The sequence below is a fragment of the Falco biarmicus genome, chromosome 3, assembly GCF_023638135.1.
Source record: "Falco biarmicus isolate bFalBia1 chromosome 3, bFalBia1.pri, whole genome shotgun sequence".
NCBI lineage: Eukaryota > Metazoa > Chordata > Aves > Falconiformes > Falconidae > Falco > Falco biarmicus.
Window position 1 is genome coordinate 29774731 of NC_079290.1, and position 22669 is coordinate 29797399.

The 22669-nt window shown below is 44.6% G+C and overlaps 1 protein-coding gene across 1 annotated transcript; it reads right to left on the reverse strand.

Moving 5' to 3' along the window:
* Positions 1-50: 50 nt before the first annotated feature.
* Positions 51-15433, reverse strand: ERICH5 (glutamate rich 5). The gene is made up of 4 exons (XM_056332393.1): positions 15091-15433; positions 10944-11357; positions 8892-9005; positions 51-6188 (listed from the first exon to the last, which is right to left on the reverse strand). Exons 1-4 carry the CDS (start codon positions 15170-15172, stop codon positions 6166-6168), a joined length of 633 nt encoding a protein of 210 aa, XP_056188368.1. The 5' UTR covers positions 15173-15433; the 3' UTR covers positions 51-6165.
* Positions 15434-22669: the final 7236 nt, after the last annotated feature.

Here is a 22669-nt window from a genome sequence, read left to right on the forward strand (position 1 = left end):
CTATACTCCATTACAAAAAAGTCCGCATCTTGTTTATTCAATAGAAATAATTCAAACCATAAGAATAGGTTTATTATCTATCTCCTAATAGCTAAGGATAAAAATAATCTTCCAAGATAGGAAGCTTTCAGCTACCATGACATTATAGTTCTTGACATTTTTCTCTCTACTATTAAGGACAGAAGCATCCGCTTGATGGGGTGATTAAGCAATATTGAGAAGTCAGACAGACTGGTGATGCTAGTAAATTATTCCATCCCTCTGCATTTATCTTCTAACCAAGTTGAAATGGATATCGTGGTTTTAAGGATCTGGTTTGAAAGTCTGCTATCTCATGTTGGAGTTGATTCCCTGTCTTCTCCACAGCCATATGATTAAGCACACTATTAGTTTATTCGGGGGAAAGGAGCAGAAATTCTTCTCTGTTGTAGTCTGTTCACCTCAGCGTCTTGCTCTGTTCTGTGAAGATGGCCATCCAGTTAAATATGGGATGCTATTGTCACTGTATCTTCACTTTCTTTGTGTAGGGAGTAAAAACAGCTAAATGCAGCAGCTTGAAGAATGTACTGTTTCAGTGGCAGAAACGTGTACTTTGTTTATCAAAGGTACCGTGAGACGGAATCCTGTAGGCTGCTCATCCCAGAGGCTGGCTGCTGCTGTTTGTATGCCAGGGTGCCATGACTGAGGTGCTTCAGCAGCTATTTCTAATCCCATCCTGTGTGACCAAACCCACTCAATTTTGGTAAGCCACAAAAGCAGCAGTATAGCAAGAAGAGGGCATAGCGCTGGTTTGCCGCAGGTCAATTCACAGTACTGTGGGTTCAGCTGTCTAACAACTGAAATCCAAACTGAAGTTGTCCTGTGGGTATCATTTGTCTTCTGTGTATAATGCCTACTGATGCTCATGTCTCATACTCCTAATCAGTTAATGATTTTCATATGGTAAGCATGCAAGACAAACCCAATCTGGCAACACTGTTGCTGTCCACCTTTGCACGGCATGTGCAGATACTGCCTTGTCTGAAAATCCCCCTGCGTTCAATACCACAGCCACGTGGTGTGAATCATCTCCATCCTTAGATAAACTCTAAGTGTCCCACTTGTGGTTTCTTACCTTCCTGCTTGTCAGCTATGCTTTCCAGCTCTCATTACTTTTCAGTTGCACTATTGCAGTAACTATATTTTGTATTTTTCATGCATTCCTGGTATCACTTCAGCATACGCCAGAAGGGCAGTTGGAAAGCTGTGAGAACAGTCAGCCCGATTTTACCCCTTCTAGATGTGATGTGAAGTGGCCATTTCTCCTGCTTTTTACTAAGCTTGTAAATTATATCTTTACAGAAGAGAAGATTCATAATGAAGTTGTCACAGCAAGTATGTAGAGATGTATGGATTTTTTTACAGCACTATCTTGCTTTCTGTTGACAAAATGGAGATGATATTTTTATTAGAAGCATGATAATTCTTTTGGTATTTCAGACTGAACTTCCAAGCAACAGCCTTTGAAAAGCACCTGACTTTCCTGCATAGAAACTTCTTATACATAAACTTTGTTAGTTTTGGCTTCTGCTTTTGTTCTCTCTCTTTGGCTATAATATTCATGTCTTTTATTCTCTACAGCTCTGACTCAAGAAGCGATCCCACTGAAGAGAAAGCATAATCAGACTTGTTAGGAAGGAGCTAGTACTAACATGAATATAACTTTCTAGGAAACACAGATCAAATGTTGCTTCACTTTGTCAGTTACAACTAATTAAGAATAATGTAATTAAACAGAGTTACATTTGAAGGTTCCTAGTTTCTTCGTGTTTCTCAGTTACAGCTTTGTTCACGTATAATTACTTTGTTGGAATATATTTCACTTATTTGTAGCAGACTTAGTTAAAGTTCACCCTCAGCAGATGTCAATAGGGTTGAACATGAGCTAAGCTCAGCCTTGTATATTCGCTGTGACTATACCCCTTCCTACCGCCGCGTTATTTCCCCCTGCCTTACTTGTGCTGTGCGGCCTCTTTGCCAACTTTGCGCCTAACACTAGATGGCGGGTTTGGTATTTTTTTTCTGTGTGTGCGCTGACTTGTCCGTTTGCTGATACAACTTTTTTATAGAGCTCCCTCGGGTGACTTTACTGCTACAAAGGGGTGTGAATACACCGTTGCCATCCGCAGTAAGGTACAGTCTGAGACTGAAAGATAAGTGAAACACCTGGGGGAGAAAAAAAAGCATGCTGGATGCAGCTAACAAGATGAAATACATTACTACCATTTAAATTGTTTCTATCAGTAAGTAGGCGCCATTCTGCAAAAAGTCAGGAATTAAAATCCACTTTTAGCTCTATGATTCTTTAGCTTTTAGCTGGAGACCAGCTTCACAGTTTCTTGAATGGCTCAGGTCTAAATATGTATTGTTCAGATACAGTCTCAAAATTGTGTTGTCCAGACACAAGCGTCAAAAATACTAGAATAACTGAAATAAACTCTCTTGTTTACAGCTTTAAACATATCAGCTCTCAATATAAACAATCAGTCTTCCATAAAGATGTTTAAAACTTTTATTTTTTAAGCAGAGTTATATTACTTGATTCTGTTCTTTAAAACAATAAGGCTAAGCCCTTTAATTCTCCAATATAAAAAGCAAGTCTCATGGCTATCTCTTAGGTTTTAGTTCAGCAAGTATACAAACAGTAAGTCCTGGTTTAACTAGAGGTAAGTTAAACTTCACTTTTATTCATCTGCTAGACTGAGCTTCTAGCATGCAAAATATGAAGTTGTAATTCAGCTTGTGGCATTCCAGTCGCACCATTTAAAATTTGTTTCAATCACATGTAATATAAAAAAAAAAAACCCACAACAACAAAACAGGCCCTCTATTTCTATGAAAGTCAAGAAATACTTAAATTTGCATGTTCTACCAGGTGTTTCTTTTAGTAGTTTTCTTTCTTCTTCAAATGATTACATTATCTACACATTAAGCAGTGCAAAAATGAAGTTCAGTACCTAGTTTTAATGAAACTTTGTCCTCTGTTAAAGAACATAACCAAACTCAAACTGTCCTAATCTCCTGCTACAAGCACCTTGCTCCTGCTGCAGCTTTTACCTGAAAGCAGTTTCTTATTGAGTGAAAGAGCCAACACTAGCCAGCTGGATTGCTGATTATCTTCTGGGATCCTAGCACAGTGTGCATGTGTGTCTGCACAGAGCTGACAGGGTGCAAATTTAGCCTTTTCTAGGGCTGTTTCTTGGTAATTGAAGCAAAATTCCAACCAGAACTTTCTTGTTAGCTTGGAAATTAAGTTTGTTCCTTCAAGTGGCCTGCCCAGCGCTCCCTGCGGCACGAAATGATTACTTCTACCTTGGATGAAGTTAAGGGCTGAAGATTGTCTAGCTTTTGATAAACATTTTTAGAGATTGTTTTGTATTTTGATTATGGGTTGAAAAAAAAAAAAGCTAAGGTATATTGCCATATCTCTGGAGGCATATCTTGTAAACACAGACATTGGAGCATATCCTCCTCTCAGCTTCTATTGTGAGAAACATTTTTGATCCACAGACCAATTTCTGCCTTTGGCAACGTCTGTGATGTCTGGGGTTTGCAGAGGCAAATAACTGCATGTATTTTGGCTCTTTATGCATAGTGCATGCTTTGGTAGCTTACAGACCATGCACACTAGACCCCAGTGTGCTCCTGAAGGTAAGGAAGTTCAGTGTACATCTAGCAGCCATGTTTGGATCTTAGGTTTTAACATTCCATGTTTAACTCATCGTCAAGCATATTTCATCTTTTAGAAAGAAAAGGAAAAATACCTTTCATCTGTTGTTGTAATTACAGAATATGTAAGGACTGATGGTAACTGAGAAGAGCTGATACTGTTGAGTCGTTGACTAGCTGAGATTGCTCTTGTTACCATTAGCATTGCTTAATGACCTGAAAAAGTTGAATGGTGAGGTAAGAACGTATATTGTCATCTGTCTTGTAAAAACAGCGGTAAAAAGAGTGACTGAGGTGAGCAGGTTATCTTGATTCCCTTGTATCTTCATATTTTATTTCCAAATGCAGCCTCCTCTGTTGCTGCTAATGCTACTGACCTCTGTCACAAAACTCCTCTTGGTTTATTTATGCTTTTAAAACATTTAATATAACTAGTCAAACTTCAACTCATGATCTAACACACAACTTGCAAGTAGTCAGCATGGCTCTCCCGCTGATTTAATCTCCTGTGTTTGGGAGCAGGGCTGTGCTGGCACAGGTGCTGGTGACAGAACCAAATTCCCAGCTCGCAGGAGGAAACCAGCCATGACATGCAGCTGAAGGTGGAAGTTCTTGGTGTGTCCTGGGCCATGGATGTATGCCCAGCCCAGTCCTGTATCACCCCAGGGAGTCCTCATCCTGCTCAGTAACCATTCCCCCACTCCTCAGCTCTCCAAAGTGCATGGTATGTCTCTCATGGCTTTTTGTCATGCAACAGTTTAGGTAGGTGGACAAAAAGTTTGTCTACTTCTGTTTGAATTTTTAATTCCCACTTTCATGTCAATAGCTTTTTCATAGAACTAGCTGCTTGTTTTTACTAGCCTTCTACAACAGAGAAGTTAAAATAAATAAAAAACTCCGCAACATCCAAACTCTGCAATATCCACCTAGCAAAAAATCCCTAAAAAAAAAAAAAGTAAGTATGCATTTTGGTTCTAAAAGTTTATGGTGTTGTCTAAAAAAATTGATGTGAAATGAAGCTGACAAGTTTGTAAAAGCAGAAACCCTTCAGTTTAGCAATACAGCCAAGGAATATCAGCTTATACAAAAGGCTGATAGGCCAAGGATATCAACTAGATTATTTAATACAAACAAAATTCAGCTGGAGTCAGATGTGCACATGCAGCACAAAATCTAGCTCTTAGAGGGGATTGGTATGATTTGCTAATGACAGTAAAAATTGAGTCCTTTTGTACAATAAAGCTAATAAAACAGCAACACATGCTTGCCCTTTTTAGATAACTGACCTTTTCTCCATGTTCTACTTCCTTATGCCAGAGAATCCTGTAAACACGGTCCCCAGTAATATATAATATACAGTCCCTTTGCAACATTTACCATCAGAACAAATTTCTACTCTCTGTCTGATCATCACACCAATTATATTCAGGGCCCATTCTCACAGGAAGTGTTGGAAAGCTTTCCCATTCCGCTTCACCTCCAAAATGATTATTCAGCATTTTGGAAAATAACCCAGACAGTCCCTGACAGCATACTTCTCCTGGAGGACAGCACTCCAGGGAAATATAATAGATGACCTCTCCTTTGGGAACAGGCTTATATGTGTCTCTGGTTAGAGATCTAGTTTAGAAGACACAAATGCGTATGAGAAGCTGCACAGCTAAAGACAGGTTATTAATCACTGTCGTTGTTAACAGCTGTGAAGTTCTCTTTATATTTTGTGTGCTAGAATTTATAAGACTAAAACATCCTACTTACATTTTAAAATGCCCTCTTCTCCCTGTTTTTGCAGAAGTCATCATATATATTGAACTTCTAGCCTTTAAATACATTTATGTTTAAAAATGGAGAGTGAGCAGCAGACACCCACTTGGGTCCTGGACACTGTACCCTGTATATCTTACATTTTCTGGAAAACTAACCTCTGCAGTTAGTTACAGCTCGGTAAATGGGCACTTCCATCTTCCAGTCCTCTATGTGCTATACACTTCAATAGGTCCATACACTGGTGGTCCAGGCACTCAGAGAAATTACCTGCATACTACCATTAAAAAAAAAGAAAAAGAAAGAAAAGAAAAAAGCTACACTGTATTTTTATCCTGTGTAATGCTGGTTGGAGATTTCAAAGGTTTGAGTTAGTTATCTGAACCTGGGAAAAGTCCTAATTGAAAACTGAATGGTTATACAGCCGCTGGAAAGCTATCCCACTGTGCTAGCCGTGTACAGAAGGCACTCTGGCAGGGAGGTGAAAGTTCATGTGTTTCAAACACTTGAAGCCTTGGCAGCTTGACTCCAAAAAATATGTATAAAACTTTTCCTGGTGCCTCCCATTCATGTCTGTAGCTTGTGGCTCAATCCATAAAAGCATTTCTATTTTCCCAGTCCAATAAAATTTAAAAATATTCATGTGGACAGAAGAGAAGGCCCGCAAAGAGGGTGTTCGTAGAGATACAACTTCTATTCTTTGTTATTAGCTGTCTCTGAAACACACAGAAAAAAATAATGTAACAATTAATTGAGGGTACAACTTGATAGTCACCACGCCTTACAGGAATTCTAAGTGAAAGTTCCCTGGAAGCATCACAGGATGAAGGGGGTATCTGCTTTTCTCCCGATCTTTAAGAATGTTCTGTGTGGACCTGGAACAACCACAAGCAGCCACTGGCTCTGCTTCCTCTTTCCCTATCCCGTTCATATGCAGCCCCCGAAACTACATGTGCTGGCCATCAGCAGCTGAGAAGGTATGTGTCTTGCTGGCTTCCTTGGTAGGTAGAAGATGGTGCCCAAGGGGATGACTGGCAGAAACCATAGTGTCAGAGCATCCCACCCCAAATTACTTCTCTCTTAGGCAGAAGACCCTGCAAAGATAGGTTGGGAACATGAGAATGTGGGACTTCCTTGTAGCGAAGTCCCATGTGGTGGTATTTCACAAGGCTGGGTAGGGAACACAGGCAAGGAGGGAATTTTGCATGGGAATGCAGGTGACAGGTGAGAGACATCCAACTGCAGTGATTCTGTGATGTGTCTGACAGTTAATGCGCATGAACATTGGTAATATAGTGTGAAAAAAAATTCCCTTTACTGGCTTTGAATTCAACACACCCAGTATGTCACTGCAGCACTCCCTGTTCAGAGCTGACCTTGGCTACCTTTAAAACGGTATTTATCTTGCACTAGCGTCAGCTCATATCTTCTTAGTCGTACCCTCTCGGAGGTGAGGCTCTGAATGTTTTTGATGTCTCAAAGTAAGAATTTTTCCATTCCCTTTAGCGATCTTGCTTCCCTGCCCAGAATCTTGTTTTGGTTCTTCAATATCCTTTCAAGATGGAAGAATTGCTGCCTTACACAACAACATCCCTGATTTAAACGGTCACTGCTCCATTCTTAACATTGTTTGCTCTTCTTGCCCACAGCTGTTCTCTGAGCCGTCTACATCGGCACACTCCTATCATCTGAAACGCATTACAGACATAGAAGCAGGGCTGCTCTTTCTGCTTCCTTACAAAACCGTTGGGGAGGATATTGTCAAGGCAGGTAAATGCAGAAAGTAAGTATTTCAATAAAGCTGTCATCATCACATGATGAAACCTCTTACTCTTCAGAACAGGATGCTCTTCTTTGAGGTTTCCCAGAAACAAGGTAAGTGCTTTGCTGAACTCACAGCACAGCTAATTCTTTGCAAAAGCAAAGGGGCAACACATTAAAAACAAGTTGAGTGAATAAACTTTCTCAGACTTCATAGGCAAAGCTATATGGCATAAATTTACAGATCTTGCAAGAGAAGAGTTGCCAACAGCCAACAATACCTTGGCTTCACAGGCTAGCTTAAAAAGTAACAATATAAAGGTGATCATTGTTAAATGAATGAATTAAAGGGAGGTGAGTGCTTTTTTTTTGCCTTTTTTTTTTTTTTGATCACTACTTCTCTCATTCTGCCTGAGTAATCACAAGGTCATGAAGGTACATATGCCTTGATCAAACTGTTTGACGCGCACCCTACTGCTCTTCCAGGCTGCACTGTTCATGCTGCAAACCATTTTCCTTAATCCTGTAGCACAGGTGAAACATGCTGGCTTGCTGCTGTCAGCTCAAAGACCAGAGCATACAATAGCACTGGGAAGGAACCAAAAGGCCTCTCATCCCAGGTGCAAGAGGTTCATCTGGAAGTCATGACAAGTGCTTGTGTAAGCTACCTCCCACCCCTCCTGATGTAGCTCTCCTCTTCTGAATTACAGAAATACCAGCCCAGAGAGATTTTGAGCATGGTTATCTAGGCCAGTGGTTAGGAGGGAGGGGAGCGGGGAAAAGCAGTTGCAGTAACTTCACTGGGGGAAGGGAGGAGGTGTCAGCATCGCCTGCTCATCCATACTTTTCCACATTCCAGCAATACCACAGGGTAACCCCTATCTTCTGTGGCAAACCCCTATCTTCTGCAGCATAGAAATACTTCATGTGATGGACTCAAAATAAATGATGTAGGATTCTCAGTGAATGTGGAGGAAGAAGAAATAACTTTTGCAGAAAGACTGTGATGACAGAATTGTGAGCATAATTTCCAAGTCTGCTAGAGGGACAATCCTATCCCCTTGAATTCTCTTCACTGGTGTGATGATTTTGCAAAAGCACTTTATTTGGCCAGTGATTTTTCCTTCCTACCATGTGACAGCATTTGCTGCGCAATGTGCTTTCAACACAGCACTATACTGCTGATTTCAGCTGATAAGGAAAATGATCTAAAATATGTGTGTGTGTGTGTGTGTCTACAGGGATCTAAGATGACTGACTGGCATGGAATGGAAATCACAAAGCAGTATTAAGGCATTAGCTCATAACAACAAGCCCCTGCAAATAATAACCAGCAGAGTCATGTTTTTAACATAGGTTTTTTATTTTCCAAGACTGCGTGTTACAGTCTAGCATCTCCCCCAAAGAGGGATAATTTATCACCAGTAAGACTCATGTATTATATAAAGACAACCCATGTAAAAAGCATGACTTTCAATAGATTGCTTCCAAAAATATCTCTTAATGTAAACAAAAATATTTATGACTCTCATGTTAAAATGCAGAAAGCAGCTGTACACCAGCAGGAGGTTGACAAGATATGCTCATTAAGGACAGCACAGTCTTTTCTGTCTCCTAAACAATAACCCATGCAGTCCTTCCCTCCTCTGTCAACATACCTATCTCTGTCGATTCTGTGCTATTCACAGCTGCTCCTGTTTCTTCTTTTGTTTCAGGCCCTCCACTTACTATCTCAGTGAGCAGCTCAGTTTCCACCTGTTCTCCCGTCTCACCTGGGAACAGTAACCACGGAGATCAAATTAGGATCCACTGAGAAAAGCACCAAGTGCCCCGGCTCCTTTCTGTAAACCTGATTTTGCATTGTCAGTCCTCCAATGCCCCCTACCAAGGTACCCCCGAATGAATCCATAGGGAACAAACAGGATGATCCCAATCACTTCCCATCGTCCAGCTACATGTATTCCTTGTGCCCATAAAGTTCTCCTCCTGATGCTTTCACAAAATCTCCTTGACGCTCTATTCAATACACAACATGAATACTATTTCTGTTCAAATTATTTTTCCTGGATCTTATTTTATATATACACAGTTTTATTTGCAATTGAAACAAAACAGAAATAGAAAACATGGTAACGTGCCAGTCTGGCTAAAACTGTGCTTTTCCTGGGAAGCTGCTGCCTAATAAATTTACTCATACAGCTACTGAAGAATAAAGGAAAGCAAAACAAATGCTAAGAATCATATGCACCACAGCACAAAAATGGAAGGTCCCCTCCACCATTTGCCTCATGGAAATGAAACAGGAACAAAACTCTTTTTCCCCAAAGCCTTGTTCACTTGCCCTGCAAGCAGCATGAACCCTTTGGTGGTCAAAGCTCCGTAACTGATCTTCAGGCAAATGGTCAGCGTGTTTCCATGGGTGTGCGGTTGTACCACAGCATTCAGGGCACACTGTTCTGCCTCCAGCACTATGCCTCAAAGCTTAGAAATTGTGATTATTGAAACTGGAGTTTCCAGCTGAGCAGAACTACATGTTTTACAGGCGAGCACCCCAGTCATTTACTGCTTACATAAAACAAGACCTTATTCCGAACGACAGATGCTCATTTTATGTAGAGAAAACCTTGAAACTCTTTTGTGAAGAGACATGGGAGAGGCTAAGCCAACCACCACACTCAGCTACTGGGATGCAGAGTCAGATTTATACAGCCAGTTCAGAGGCACACAGTGAAGCCACAGGGTTAGTGGCAGTGCACGTAACTGGCTCTGGGCTTCACACAGACCAGTCCTTCCGCATCTTACACCTCTTCAGGGCAAGCGTGGAGTGAGGAGGCTGCCGATACCAAGTTTCCTTGTGGAGAAATACTTCTCGTGTGCTTCACCTGCTTATTCCCTGAAGAAATGCTCCCCCAGGAAGTATCTGATTCCACACCAAGCTGCTTTGTACCATTTAGGAGAAACCTGGTTCCTCCTGTTAAGTGTTCACCTGCACATGTAGCCCATGAGAGACACATCCTCTGGGCACTAACCCGAAGATAAGCACAGCCTGCAATCTCTGGGAACGAGCACACATCCTGCTAAAGGTCCCTCTCACAGCACGTGGAAATACCTGCCGTCCCAGACACCACTGCTTCCTCATGTAGCCTTCCTCCTCAGCCAGTCATCTTCAAAATTTTTGGAAAGCCCAGCCCCATGTCCCTCCAGCACTGCTTCTATTCTGCTTGTGTAGTAGCCAAGCTTCTAGGACAGACTGGATATGCAAGGGCGCATCAAAGAGAGGCTTTCTCTTCTACATTCAGGCATGCACCTTCCAAGTTCATATGCATAGGGACAGTTGCTTTACAATTAATTCACGTAACTAAGTAGTAGAGCCTTTGGTCTTTGCAAATACTAAGGAATGTGTCTAAACTACACAGAAAAACATTTTAAATGAGGGGTATAGTGAGGCATTTTACCTACTAGAGAACTAAAAGGACATGAAATAGCGAAGATAATGACTGGAAATGCTGATTAAATTTATTACAGCTTGGACTGTTGAGCCTGAGGCTTCCCCAGCCATGTGCTTCTATGCCCCACATTGTACAGACTCCCTGGACCAAATTCTGACTCCAGAAGCTCATACGAGGCTCTCAGTGAAGTCAAAAGGATCCATGCACAACTCCCTGGAGGCAGAATTTGGTCTTCTGCATTTACGAAAGCACAAATATTACCCTCAGCGAGGTGGTCCTCTTCAGTAATATGTACTTTCTCGATGATTTCCCCTATGGAGCTGTCACTGCCCTCTGCCAGCCCACTGGCCTCTGCCGGTGCTGGTGCCCCAGTGTCTTCTCTTGGTGCTGGAGGTGAAGAACCATCGCTCTCCTCTTGCCACGCAGATGGCAGCTCAGAGCTCTCCTCCGCTTCTGCAGGCAGGGGCTCAGTGCCCTCCGGCTCCTCCCTTTTACTGACTGAATCAATCTTCCCCTCTACGGCCAGAATCACAGATCCAGCCTCCTCTCCCGGCAGATGCTCGCCTGGGTTTGTCTCCTCAGAGGCAAGACTCACATGCTCCACTGGGTCCAACTGTGTTTGGTCAGCTATGGTTTCATGATCGTCTGCAGTCGGGGTGTTTTCACCTGATGATCCTTTCAGTTATGATAGGGCAAGGAAAGAAAAAAAGAGAATTACAGGTAATTGGTGAGGGGGCATGTAAGCTAGATGAGAACTAGACCCACAGGGGGGCTGCACAAGCACTGTCAGTCAAAGAGCTCCCACCTGGCTATGGACAACACTTCTTCACAGGTCTGTAGAGGATGGTGCTGCTCTTACACAAAAAGAAAAGTTTTGGCTTGATGCACATCATGTATTTTTATATGAAGAAAGCTGACCTGTTTACAGGTCAATGTCCTATTACATTTTGCCTTACAGGCCTGAAGTGTGCAGGAGGTTTGCTGGTGACAGGACACTGTGCAAGAAAGCACCTTTTCCTGCCCCAAACCAAGCACAGGATCAACGTGCCCAAGGGAGCTGCTGCTCTGGGCTGCACGTGGGAGACTTCTGGTGGTGCTGCCAGGTGGGCTGAATGAAAAACACTGAGAAGAACTTCCTCATCCCAGAGAGTGAGCAGTGCTCATTTCTTAAAACAAAACCCAGTTTGTCTGTCTTTTTAAATACTAAACAACCATTCATATTACACTTTGTCTAATAAAACATTCGACAACAGGAAGACTAAACAAATTAAAACTTCCACTACTTTCATCCTTCACCAACTTACTGGTTAAATAAAGCGATGGGCCATTTTGGCAGATAAGGTTTATGAATAAAGAAGTGGCAAAATTACTCTGACAGGTATTTAAGGATAACAGTTGAAGAGTCAAAATGAGCTATATCTACCTATCAGACTAAGTTAATCACTTTCTGATTAAATTCAGTTTGACAAGAGCTTGTATTTAACCTACTCCGAAGGAATGTCAGCATGAAAACCCTGGGAATTCATGTACAAAATCTGTTTACATAATAATTACAAACCTGGAAAAATTGTGTTTTTGAAGAAAATGATGATTGCAGTGTCAAAGCCAGTGAGCAGAACTATATGATACTTCATACACACATAGCTGAACAGCAAAAAATCCCACAAAACCAACCATCCTGTCCTTAAAACAGCCCCTTGAACACTGCTGCACTTAAGATAACTTCACAGTTCTTTTGAGGCATTCAAGCAAAGCACCTCCAGCAAGCATCACCCGGTCAGCGTGTGCCCACAGACCTGGGGAAGGACAGTTAAGCCAGAAGAAAAGCAAGAGCAGGGAATCTGGAATGTCAAGACAGACAGAAAGCTTTGACTATGGGACACGTAAAATCTCATTTTTTCAGGGAACTGTAAAGCTGTCCATGGTCCAACTGACCCCTCCACATTCAGAGAGGTATAGCTCAGCTACGCGCCTCAGACCACAGACCCACCCAGGGCGGCACACTGCCTCCGACAGCTGCCAAGGGGCAGTGGAAAGGGCAGAGGGACCCAGGGTTTCAGGCTGTCCATGGACATCGCTCTGTGAACCTGCCTAAGCCCCTTTTCAATCCATCTGCACTCTTAGGCTCCACCATGACCAGTGGCAATGAGGTCTACAGCCAACTTACACCCTTGGTAAAACACATTATGGCTGGTTTTAAGCCTGCTGCTAGTCATTTCATCAAGTGACATAGTTCTTAGGTTACAAGAAACAGCAAATATATTTCCCTGCTTACCTTCTCTACATCTTTATCACACTGTGCCTTCCAGGCACACCTTTTCCTAACCCGGAGCTCAACATGAAACAGCTACCAAATCAGATAACTGCAAGCAAGTCTTAAACTTAAGCTACTCTAAGTAGTGATTAAAAAAACCAACTGTGTATGCTCAGAGACCAGACACTTGATCTTTTCACACTTTTATTTTTTACCCCTTTAGACACTTCTCATGCCTTCACCTTGCCTGGTACCAGGTGAACAGGGAGCATTTAAGACCTACAGACAGAAATAAATGAGCCATGAAAACTAGCATGTTACACAGTTTTCAACTGGTATTACCAGTAAAAGAAACAATTCAAACCCATTATTACTAGGAATCTCCTGCCTTTCCTATAAACATTGGCCCTGTAACTGCCAGCTAGCCTCTCTTCATCGAGATGTTTTCTAGAGATTGGGTTATAAAATACCGCCACGCAACGCGAGAGCCACACCACTGGGAGCCCTGGAAGCATTCCTCTGCTCTCATCTGAAATGCAAAGAATTCTCTAATACGGAAAAAATAAATCTGCCCAGTAATCTGTTCAATACCTTTATTCCCAAGAAGAATGAACATCATGTGGCAGTCAACATTCCTAAGATGCCTTCTAGTTCTATTTCATTTTTTAAATTACAGGTTTTATTTTCCCTGCTGTAGACAATTTCAGCTGGAGAAATAATGACAAGCACAGTGAATTTAAGTGGACCATAGCTACAGTATTTTTTGCTTTGCCTTCTTTCTTTCCTTGTGGAAAAGACTCACATTTTTGCGAGTTACTCATCAATGGAAGGAAATTAAATACCTTTTTTCCCCTGTTAACACATTCAGAGAAGTTTCTTTCAAATTACCCTCTCATTATACTAAATTAGAAACTAACTAACATGTCTGGCCAGTAACTACCCAGTTAACGGAGATCTTTCAGCTGTAGTTACAAACCACTTTATCATTACCATGACATTAGTTTATGTATTTAGTACATTTCATAACCTATCCTAACATGGACAGAATTCCTAAAATGCTCAGAATAAATTACTTCAGTTGTTTCCCTGAGCTCTTCAGTGCTCCTGTGCAAACCTCTTTCAGCAGAGGATGGGAAGGCAGAGGAATTCGGTACACGGACCAGGTGAACAAGGCAGCAAGTACAGTATAAAGAGATTTCTGCTGGTGTTTTCAGTGGGGCTCCTCGGTTTGCAGCAATATGCTGGCTTCACTGCCACATAGAGAACGCCCACCCATGCAACCTGCCATCATCTCTGTGGTCACAAACCACACCACCGCCAGACAACACACGGAAACTAAACCCATACAGAAAGCACAGATGCTGCAGCCAGAGTAACAGCAACAGATGACACTTGTAACTCAAGAATACAGGAAAGAAATGTAGCACAATGAAATACAAACAACTTTTCTGTATTTATCTTCAACATCTATCTTTCTGGAAAGGCCACTATCTGTACCTGCAGCCTCAGGCTCTTCAAAGTGTTTCCAAACCTCCCTTCGAGCCAAGAGCTAAATACCACCAATATGGAAACAAAGTTTCATTGAACTTCCACTGAAGAGCAAGGATATTCTTATGAAACATCCTACAAATCCAAATGCCTTGCACCCACAACACCCAAAATTAATCCTCTATGACTTGAGCCAAACTGCAGTCACAGGAGCACTGCGGGTGCTGCAGCCTGGGCTGGGGTTGTAAGCAAAAGGATCGCTGGGTCTGCTATTGCTAGTTCGCGCTTTTTTTTTTTAATTATTTTTTTTCGGAGCGGGGAACAAGGTATTATATAAAAGCAGCAGCCGCACGACCTGTCTGTAAAATACAATTTGAAAAAAAAAAAGAAAGTCTGCGGAGAGGCGCGGAAGCGACCAGCCCAGCCCTGCGCAAGCGGCAGCGGGTTGCGGGGCCACCGCCGACGCGGCGCAGCTCCCCCGACGGCGCGGGCACAGCGCAGAGCCGGGAGAAACCTGCCGGCCCCGGCCCCCCGCCGGGTTTGCGCGGACGCGGGGACGGGCCCCCCGCTGCTCCCCGCAATGCGCCCTCCTCCGCCAGCCCCGCGGGCAGCCCCCCGCCCGACCGCCCGCCCCGGCCCGGCCCGGCCCGGCCCGGCTCGGCTCACCCCGCGGCGGCGGCCCGGCGGCCACGGCGGCTCCGGGGGGCGGCTCCGGGGCGCGGCTGCGGGCGCTGCTGGAGCAGCCCATGGCGGGGCGCGGCGGCCGGCGCTGCAGCCGCTGCCCGACTGGCCGGCCCGGGGCGGGGTGAGGAGGGGCCGGAGCTGCCGCCGAGCGGCGGAGCCGGGGGGGCGCAGGGGTGGGCCTGGCGGTGGGGACCGACGCCCCCCCGCCGGCGGGGGACAGCCGTCCGGGCGCGCCGCTGTGCCGCGTGCGGAGCCGCAAGGTCTGCGGTGGCCGCGCGTTAACCTGGTGCGTGTGCCCGTCGGGAAGACCCACGAGCAAACATCCAGCCAGGTCAGCGTGGCGCAGGGGGAGAGCCAGCGGGCGGGAGGGTCCAGGCGCGCGGCAGGGGTATCAGGCGGGTTTGGAGCCAGGCTGATGTGTGAGGGTCCACGGAGGTGGCTGTGTTGTGAACCCGCGGCCGAGGCTGCGGGCTTCCTGCGGGGAACTGCAGAGGAGCAGCAGGTCTGGGCTACCTGCACGTAGGGCCTGCCCGGTACCTGTAGGCATTTGTAGTGTCCCAGGGGTGTGTGCCTGTCCCCACATGGGGCGGGGGGCTCAGCCCCGTTACTGGCCCTCCCTGCAAATGGCAACAGCAGCAGATACACCGGTGGGACTGGGATGGTGAGACCCTGGGGTCACAGCAGCTGGGAGGCCAGAAGATATCCCTGGGTTGCAGAGTCCTCTGGAGTCAGCAGTCACCGGTAACATGCTTACCGTTGGCCTTAAAGGTAAAATCCAGATAACAGGATTTTTATATTTGCATATAGTCAAATCAGCAGATGTCCAGAGAAGTCCAGGTAGCTTAGAAACTTTCCAAAGGGTAGGAGTGAAGAATGTTGCCATACATTTGCTTGCATAAACAGGTCCAGTGCATTTTATTTATTGCACGCAAGACATGTTTCATTATGTCCTTCACATTTAGAGCAATCACCCATTCTTCTAAACAAACATTTTTTATCCATCCAGAAACTTACCCAAATTGTGTTGCCTTTGGACAATTGTCCAGGGTTTGTTGATGTCCTGCAGCCAAGGTGGAGCAGTAGCAATAAGTCCAGCCAAGGCTGCAGGACATACGGAAATCCTGGATATGCTGTATACCGTATGGTATGTGTGCTATCACTGTAGCACAAGCATCAAGCTCTGGTACACCTGGAAAAGACTGATACAGATAGGTATGTACTGTATGGATGCAAGGTGACCCTGGAGCCGTCAGACTCACTGTGTGCGCAGCGCTCACCGGGTGCACCCGTGTCACTGGGGAATCAGCTGGCAAACATACACCACATTAAGCCTAAACACATTAACATCTTCCTCGGCTCGAATTCATTTGTAGGACACTTTAAAAACAGTAGAAAAAAACATAGGCTGTGTAGGTTTCACTGTGGCTATATTTAAGATTTCTACCAGACACTAGACAGTGAAATGCTGGTAAATTTAGCATTAGCAAAGCATGCTGCTTTGCACAAAAGCACGAGTGCAATAAAGAGCTTAGCAACTTAATTTCAGAAATATGTTCATGCTGCTGGCATGAAATCCTGACAGTGCTGTGGGTGGCATCTGGGTTGGCTCCCTCCACAGCACCTGTGGGGTCCCTGCACAGCACAGATGTGGGTACCTCTGTGTCAGAGGTGGATGTGTGTGTGAAGACACCCCGGCATCCACCTGCTGCCTACCAACTGGGATGGGCTCCGCTGCCACAGGTCAGAAAGCAGAAGCATCTGTGCTTGCGTAGGAGTCTTGACAGCGGAGCAAGCTGCCTGCAGACAGCATGTATGCAAGGGAGGGATGGCAAACACAACTGATATCCCACCTTTCTTCTGTGATGTCCTTTCAAAGAGCAAAGCAAGGAGGCCAGGCCACCAGGACAGACTCATTGAACGTTGGGCACTGAAGAAAATAGAAAAGGAAAGCTACATTCAGTTTTTCCTCTTGCCTGCAGAGCTTTGTACCTGCTTCCCTCCGTGTCCTAACCAAAGGGTAAGTTGTGCAGAGTGCACCTACCATCCGTCTTCCTGAAACAGCGGAGAAAGGAATTTAAGATTTATGAGGCCAGAGAGGGAACATGTGTGGGCATGCATCGCATCGGCAGCCAAGGGTGCTCAGTGGGGGGCACAGGGGCAGGGCTGCTCGGTACTTCACATTCTTTAAACAGGTCTTGGCTAAGGTACAGAAATAGGAATGAGAACCCGAGGGCCGTTCGGCAGGTGACTGCTGAAATCACTAAATAACAATTTCATCGTCATCTCCCCTCCTCCCACGGGTAAAGAAGTTGCATCTTTCCAGCAGGAAGGCGGGGTAGAACGGAGCCAGTGCTGGAGCTGGAGGCAGGCAGGGCCATGGCAGGGCAGGGCTGCAGCTCAGTGTATCAGCTGTATTGCCACGTACCGGGTCAGGCTTGGACAACTCGTGCCCTCTGCAGATCATTCAGCACAAACACGTTCCCGAGGGATGACACGCTGCTCTGCAGCTGCGTCTGTGCCACTGTTCTACCTTGCTGGGAGCACCAGGATGCCCACCCCTCCACCAAAAGCGGTAACTCCCATGGGTTTACCATGGGGCGGGTTACACATGCCGATCAAGAGTTCATTGTGCAAACACGGACTGGTGTGTGCTTCTTTCTTCAAGCCTCTGTACGTCCAAGCAAACACCACTGAGGCCAAGACAGGGCTGGGGCTGATGCCAGTAGGCTCACGCTTTTTATTTCTACTTTCTAGATAATATGTGTCATTGTTTTAGCACGCTAACCTTTTGGCCAGCATCAGTGGTAGTGACACACACTTTCCAGTGAACAGTCAGGGTGAGGAGCTTTGGAAGTAGGAGTCTCAGGGTTGGGGAAGTGAGACATAAATGTGGGACTGAGCATGAGATGAGGTTCCTGGGTGGGTTGCTGGTGGCATGAGAAGGCAGGGGCAGGGAGTGAGAGGGTGTGGGAGCAGGGACTGTGACAGCGGCACGCACAAGCTATGCCCCATGCTTGCACAGAGTCCCAAAGAAATGACTGCAAGTGATCCAGCAGCAGTAGCTTGATGTTGGCAGAGGGAAATCCTTGGTAGCCTTCCCGTCCCTTCCCCTGGGCAGGGCACCTCTCCACAGCCTCCCTGCCTTCTCTAACCTTAACCACACTGGTACTGCCCCAAATGAAGGCAGTACCAAAGTAGCTAAAAATAACCTTTAACAACAAACAAACTAAACAGTCACCTTGGAATTAGTTGTTTTTATAAAGCAAAACTATTCTATTCAGGAATATAAACTGGGAAATTAAAAGCAAATTAAATTTGAAGTGTTCAGGGATAGCTCTGTCTCCAGAAGTAAAGCAACAAATGCCTACGTCCCCTTATACGCAAGCAGAAATACACTTCCAAAAGCAAACTTCATAAAGATTTCTGTAAGGTCATGGCAATTTTTAAGTTCCCCAGGCCAGTACTACATGTTCAAACTTATTTCACTCATTCCACAGCTCGCTAGCTGTTAATAATGTTGAATATTTTATATATGATTCCTACTGCAGCTGTTGAATTTATATCTACTTTCTGATAGACCCAAATCCAGTAAACTTTTCAAAACATTATATTAATCAAGAGTTTTCTTTTTTAAAACTGTGAATCCTTTTCTCAAGTCTTTAGGTATTCTGTACTGAAAGACCAGTACTGACCAGGCAATAAAACACTCTAACTTGTTTATTGTGACAGATAATTCAGGCCCAACGTTCCACTGATGCAAATTTGTGTAGTTCCATTGAAGGCTGCTCCGTGATGCTGATTTACGAACTGCAGAGAACTGCCTTCTGGAACTGCTGGGTTTGTTTTGCCTGGGATGGCAATGACTTTGGAACTTAGCTCCTTGTAATTTCCTGGAAAGGAGGGAACCCAAAGATCTTCTCATCTGACCAATTACTATCGTTAGAAATCTGCATCTGTTAATTTCTGCACAATTTGGCTTTTAGAAGATACACCATACTGTTGTACCGGCATGATATTTAAGCTGGCTACACATATAGGTCTACAAATGTATGTATTTACGTATGTATATATTTATATATGTGCATACATACATACCCCTTAGCATCCTTTTACTGGCTGAAAATACATCCAAGGTGTGCAGATACCCAGGTATTCATGATAGACAGTATTTAACCTCAAGATTTCCCCATTCCCTAATGAGATAACCTTTCTGTGTCTGGCCCAGTTTCCTCTACAGCTCTTTTCTTTCCTTCTTTCCTTTCTCACAGTAAGGTCGCTGGAAGAGCGGCCTAGCAGGGGTTTGCATCTGGATCCAGCAGGCCTGCGCGTTACTGGGATTCCAAATTCTCAGTTATCTGAAACAAAATGCTGCATGTGTCTGCCTGCCAATACAGGGGATGGTTCGGGGTGTGACCCTGTGAAAATCGGATGAACATGTTTGCATTTGCCATAAAAGTGACGCTTATCAGAGAACACAGCCTGTCACTTTTAATAGCCCTGACAAGTGCAAAAGAGAAACCAATGGCTGCAGGTGTTCACACAATGCTGTGTAATTGTGCAGAGATTTTGATGGGACTAAAAACATAAGAAAGGACTGGATTTTTGCATATTTTCATCCTATCAAATAGTATGCTTTGGTCATATTGGTAAAATAAAGATGTAGCCTAGCTTTTCAAAAGATAAGTCTTCTTTTTTTGAACTGAATATTGTCTTTCAGGGTTAGTGTGTGACCTTTGGCACCGGAAGGATAGCTAAAAGTATGCTGCCTCCCCCTTGCAGTGGCTTTAGCAGAGGTTAAAACTTGAAAGCCCCCCCTCCATCACATCACACACATTTCCTGGTTCTTTGCCAGTAACGGGTCAGCACCTGTTATTGTGTCAGGCACCCAGAAGCTCTGACAAGGAGCAAGTCCTGAGCTTTTTGCTCAGGATCACTGCCTGCTGATGCTCAGGGAAGGAGTGTAAGCAGCGGTACAGCTTCAGATGTTCTTCTGCGTCCCTGGCTGCCAGGATGATCCCCACTTTCTCTCAGGGTCAGCAGTGCTGCCACTTCAGCTTTATAAAGATCTCAGAAGTTCAGATAATTTAACAGGCTCTAGGATGTCCATGTACTGCTCGTTGTCTAGGCTTCAGTATTATTTTTTCTCTTTGTCTTCGTCCCAACCTTTTCTCTCAGTTAACTATACACAGCACCTACAACAGCACATGTAACTAACACACACACCTTCTCCCTTAATGCCTCATTTTACTGTCATCGGATTACATGTCATTTTTCAATGAACAATGCGACCACCCCACTGACAAGCTGACAGTATTATTACCATTGCGTTTGAGGGGGTAACATTTGGGTTCCATAACGTGGATAAAAAGTTGCTTTGGGATTTCTCTGCAGAAACACGGGTGCCTGTGCTGCATAGACGGGCCCGCACCTGCAGCAAGCCCAGCGCTTACTCCTTCCAGCCGAACTGCTGCAAGAGACCCCACAGGTGATCCTAGCCAGCCCCAGCTGCCGAGGAAAATGTATGAACGTGCTTGTCCATCCTCAGGTACAAGTATACCCGGCCACCATGGCCTGGACTGTTCTTTGCAGATACGCTGTCATTGGTGCCAGTGCTGCTGCGGGAGGTCCCTGCCTTGCGCTTTCGTCTCATCCTCCAGGGCCACACATTTCCACCCCCAGCAGGACATCCCACTGGCTCTGTCAGTGCTGCCACAGGATGCCAAACAAAGCACTGGCTTGACTTAAGAACAGCTCTGTGGGGAAAAAAAAAGGCTCAGGGTGGGAACTCCTTTGGCTGCCATCTTTACCAAAGTCAATGTATCATGAAGTTATGGCCCCAGCTAAAGGGCGGCCATTAGACTGTTACTCCAGTCACTCACAAATCTGTGATTGCATGTCCAGACTCAAAGAAAATAAGGCTTCTTTATGGTCTTAAGATATTTTCCATCTGCTAGATCACTTAGAATTTCTCAGATACACTGAGTTGGTTTCACTTATCTCTAGGTTCAAAATGATAACGTTGCTCTCCAGGTTTTGGGGATAGGTCAATGCTCCACCAGTGATGTTTCTTGCAGTGCTCTCACTCTCCTAATTCATACCTCTCACTTGTGCTTTCTTACACCACCTTATCAGCATTTTAAGGGGGAAAGGCGGTGAGAGATGTCTTTCAAGACTACTGCTCTCCACATTTGAATGAAATTATCTCCCTCTCTGCTGGAAACCCTGCCCCTGCCCTCTCACTAGGCAAAAGCAGAGTAAGGCCAGGGTGGGAGAAGCAGGAAGGGAGGAGGAGCGCCCTGCTTGCCCTGCGTGCATGCTCATCTTCACTGCCAAACTGAGCACCAGACGCAGAGCCCCTGAGCCAAAGCAATACCGAACTCAGCCCATGAAGGATTTGACCTCCCCGGCTGAATGTGGCCAGTGGGGCAGGCAGGAGGGCTGGATGTGGCCACGGGGCCTGCTGTTAGCGCTGGGAGAAGGCAGTGCTGCTTTTGCTGACGTTGCCAGCTGCTTCCTGGATCTCTTGTTTGTTGGAGATGGAGAAGCTGTCTGATGGGAGGAATAACAGCAATGCACCTGAGTATGGGACGTGGAGAGGACATGGAACGAGAAAAAATGAGATGCAGAATGAAGTTTACTTTTTAGTTGCCAAAGAAAATAAAAGTTTGAAGTATACTTCAAAACTGATTTATTTATACCCTGTAAAAGGCTGAAAATTATTTTGTTTCAGTAAGTGACATTGGGCTATAGAGACACATAAAAATGTAACATATATTATTATTTATATACTATATATAATATTTTTATGTGCTTAATCTAGAAATTATTCCCAGAGGACTTTACAAATAGAGATGAAGCAATGCCTGGGTTTCACCTGGCATAGTCAATCTCCACTTAAGTTTGGTGGTATTTTTTTCTAACAATCTTTATCTCAGTGTTAGCAGCTTAGGTCTTAATCTAGGTGCTTAAAATGATCTGTCAAAACCTAAGGTTGCTACTTAGTGTCTACACATAAAAAAATGGTTGGGGCGACGATGTGGATTTTGACTAAAGGCTGCATGTCACTGAGAGGGTTATTCTGTCGTAAATATTTTGGTAATGTGTGTGATCATATACCAGAGAAAAGTTAGCATGGAGGTAGCCACACCGGTTGAAATGCATAATAGTATATTGCTATAAATTATTTCCCTTATTTGAAATAAACTCTATTAATATAAGAACACTAGAATAACTGAATACAACATGTTTTGGCTTGGCTTTTGAGTTTGTTGATGCGCATTGTATATCGGCAAAGGCACCAGACTTCCTAAAGCAAACAAGCACAATGCTCTTCCAGGCTTGTGCTAACCCAGGCAAGTCCAGAAAACTTTTACACTAGCTTTGCAATTTCGTAAGAAAATGTATACACTGGGGTGCCTTTCTGGTGTGGTGTGTCCTAAGAGCATGCTGTCATACCAGCAGAAGACTTTCTGTCCTGTGGGTGGATGCCCAGGCCTCCTCCTGGTGGGGTGTCACAGGGGAACCCCCTAAACTCACACCCTGAACACCCACATTGCTTGTC

Bases quoted from the DNA above. Each gene is read 5' to 3' on its own strand.
- ERICH5 (XM_056332393.1), bottom strand. From the start codon at position 15,172: ATGGGCTGCTCCAGCAGCGCCCGCAGCCGCGCCCCGGAGCCGCCCCCC. The intron at 9,006-10,943 runs GTAATATTTGTG...TACTGTTCCCAG, and splicing joins AGAGGACCACCTCGCTGAGG to GTGAGACGGGAGAACAGGTG. The intron at 6,189-8,891 runs GTATGTTGACAG...TGTGTGTTTCAG, and splicing joins CACAGAATCGACAGAGATAG to AGACAGCTAATAACAAAGAA.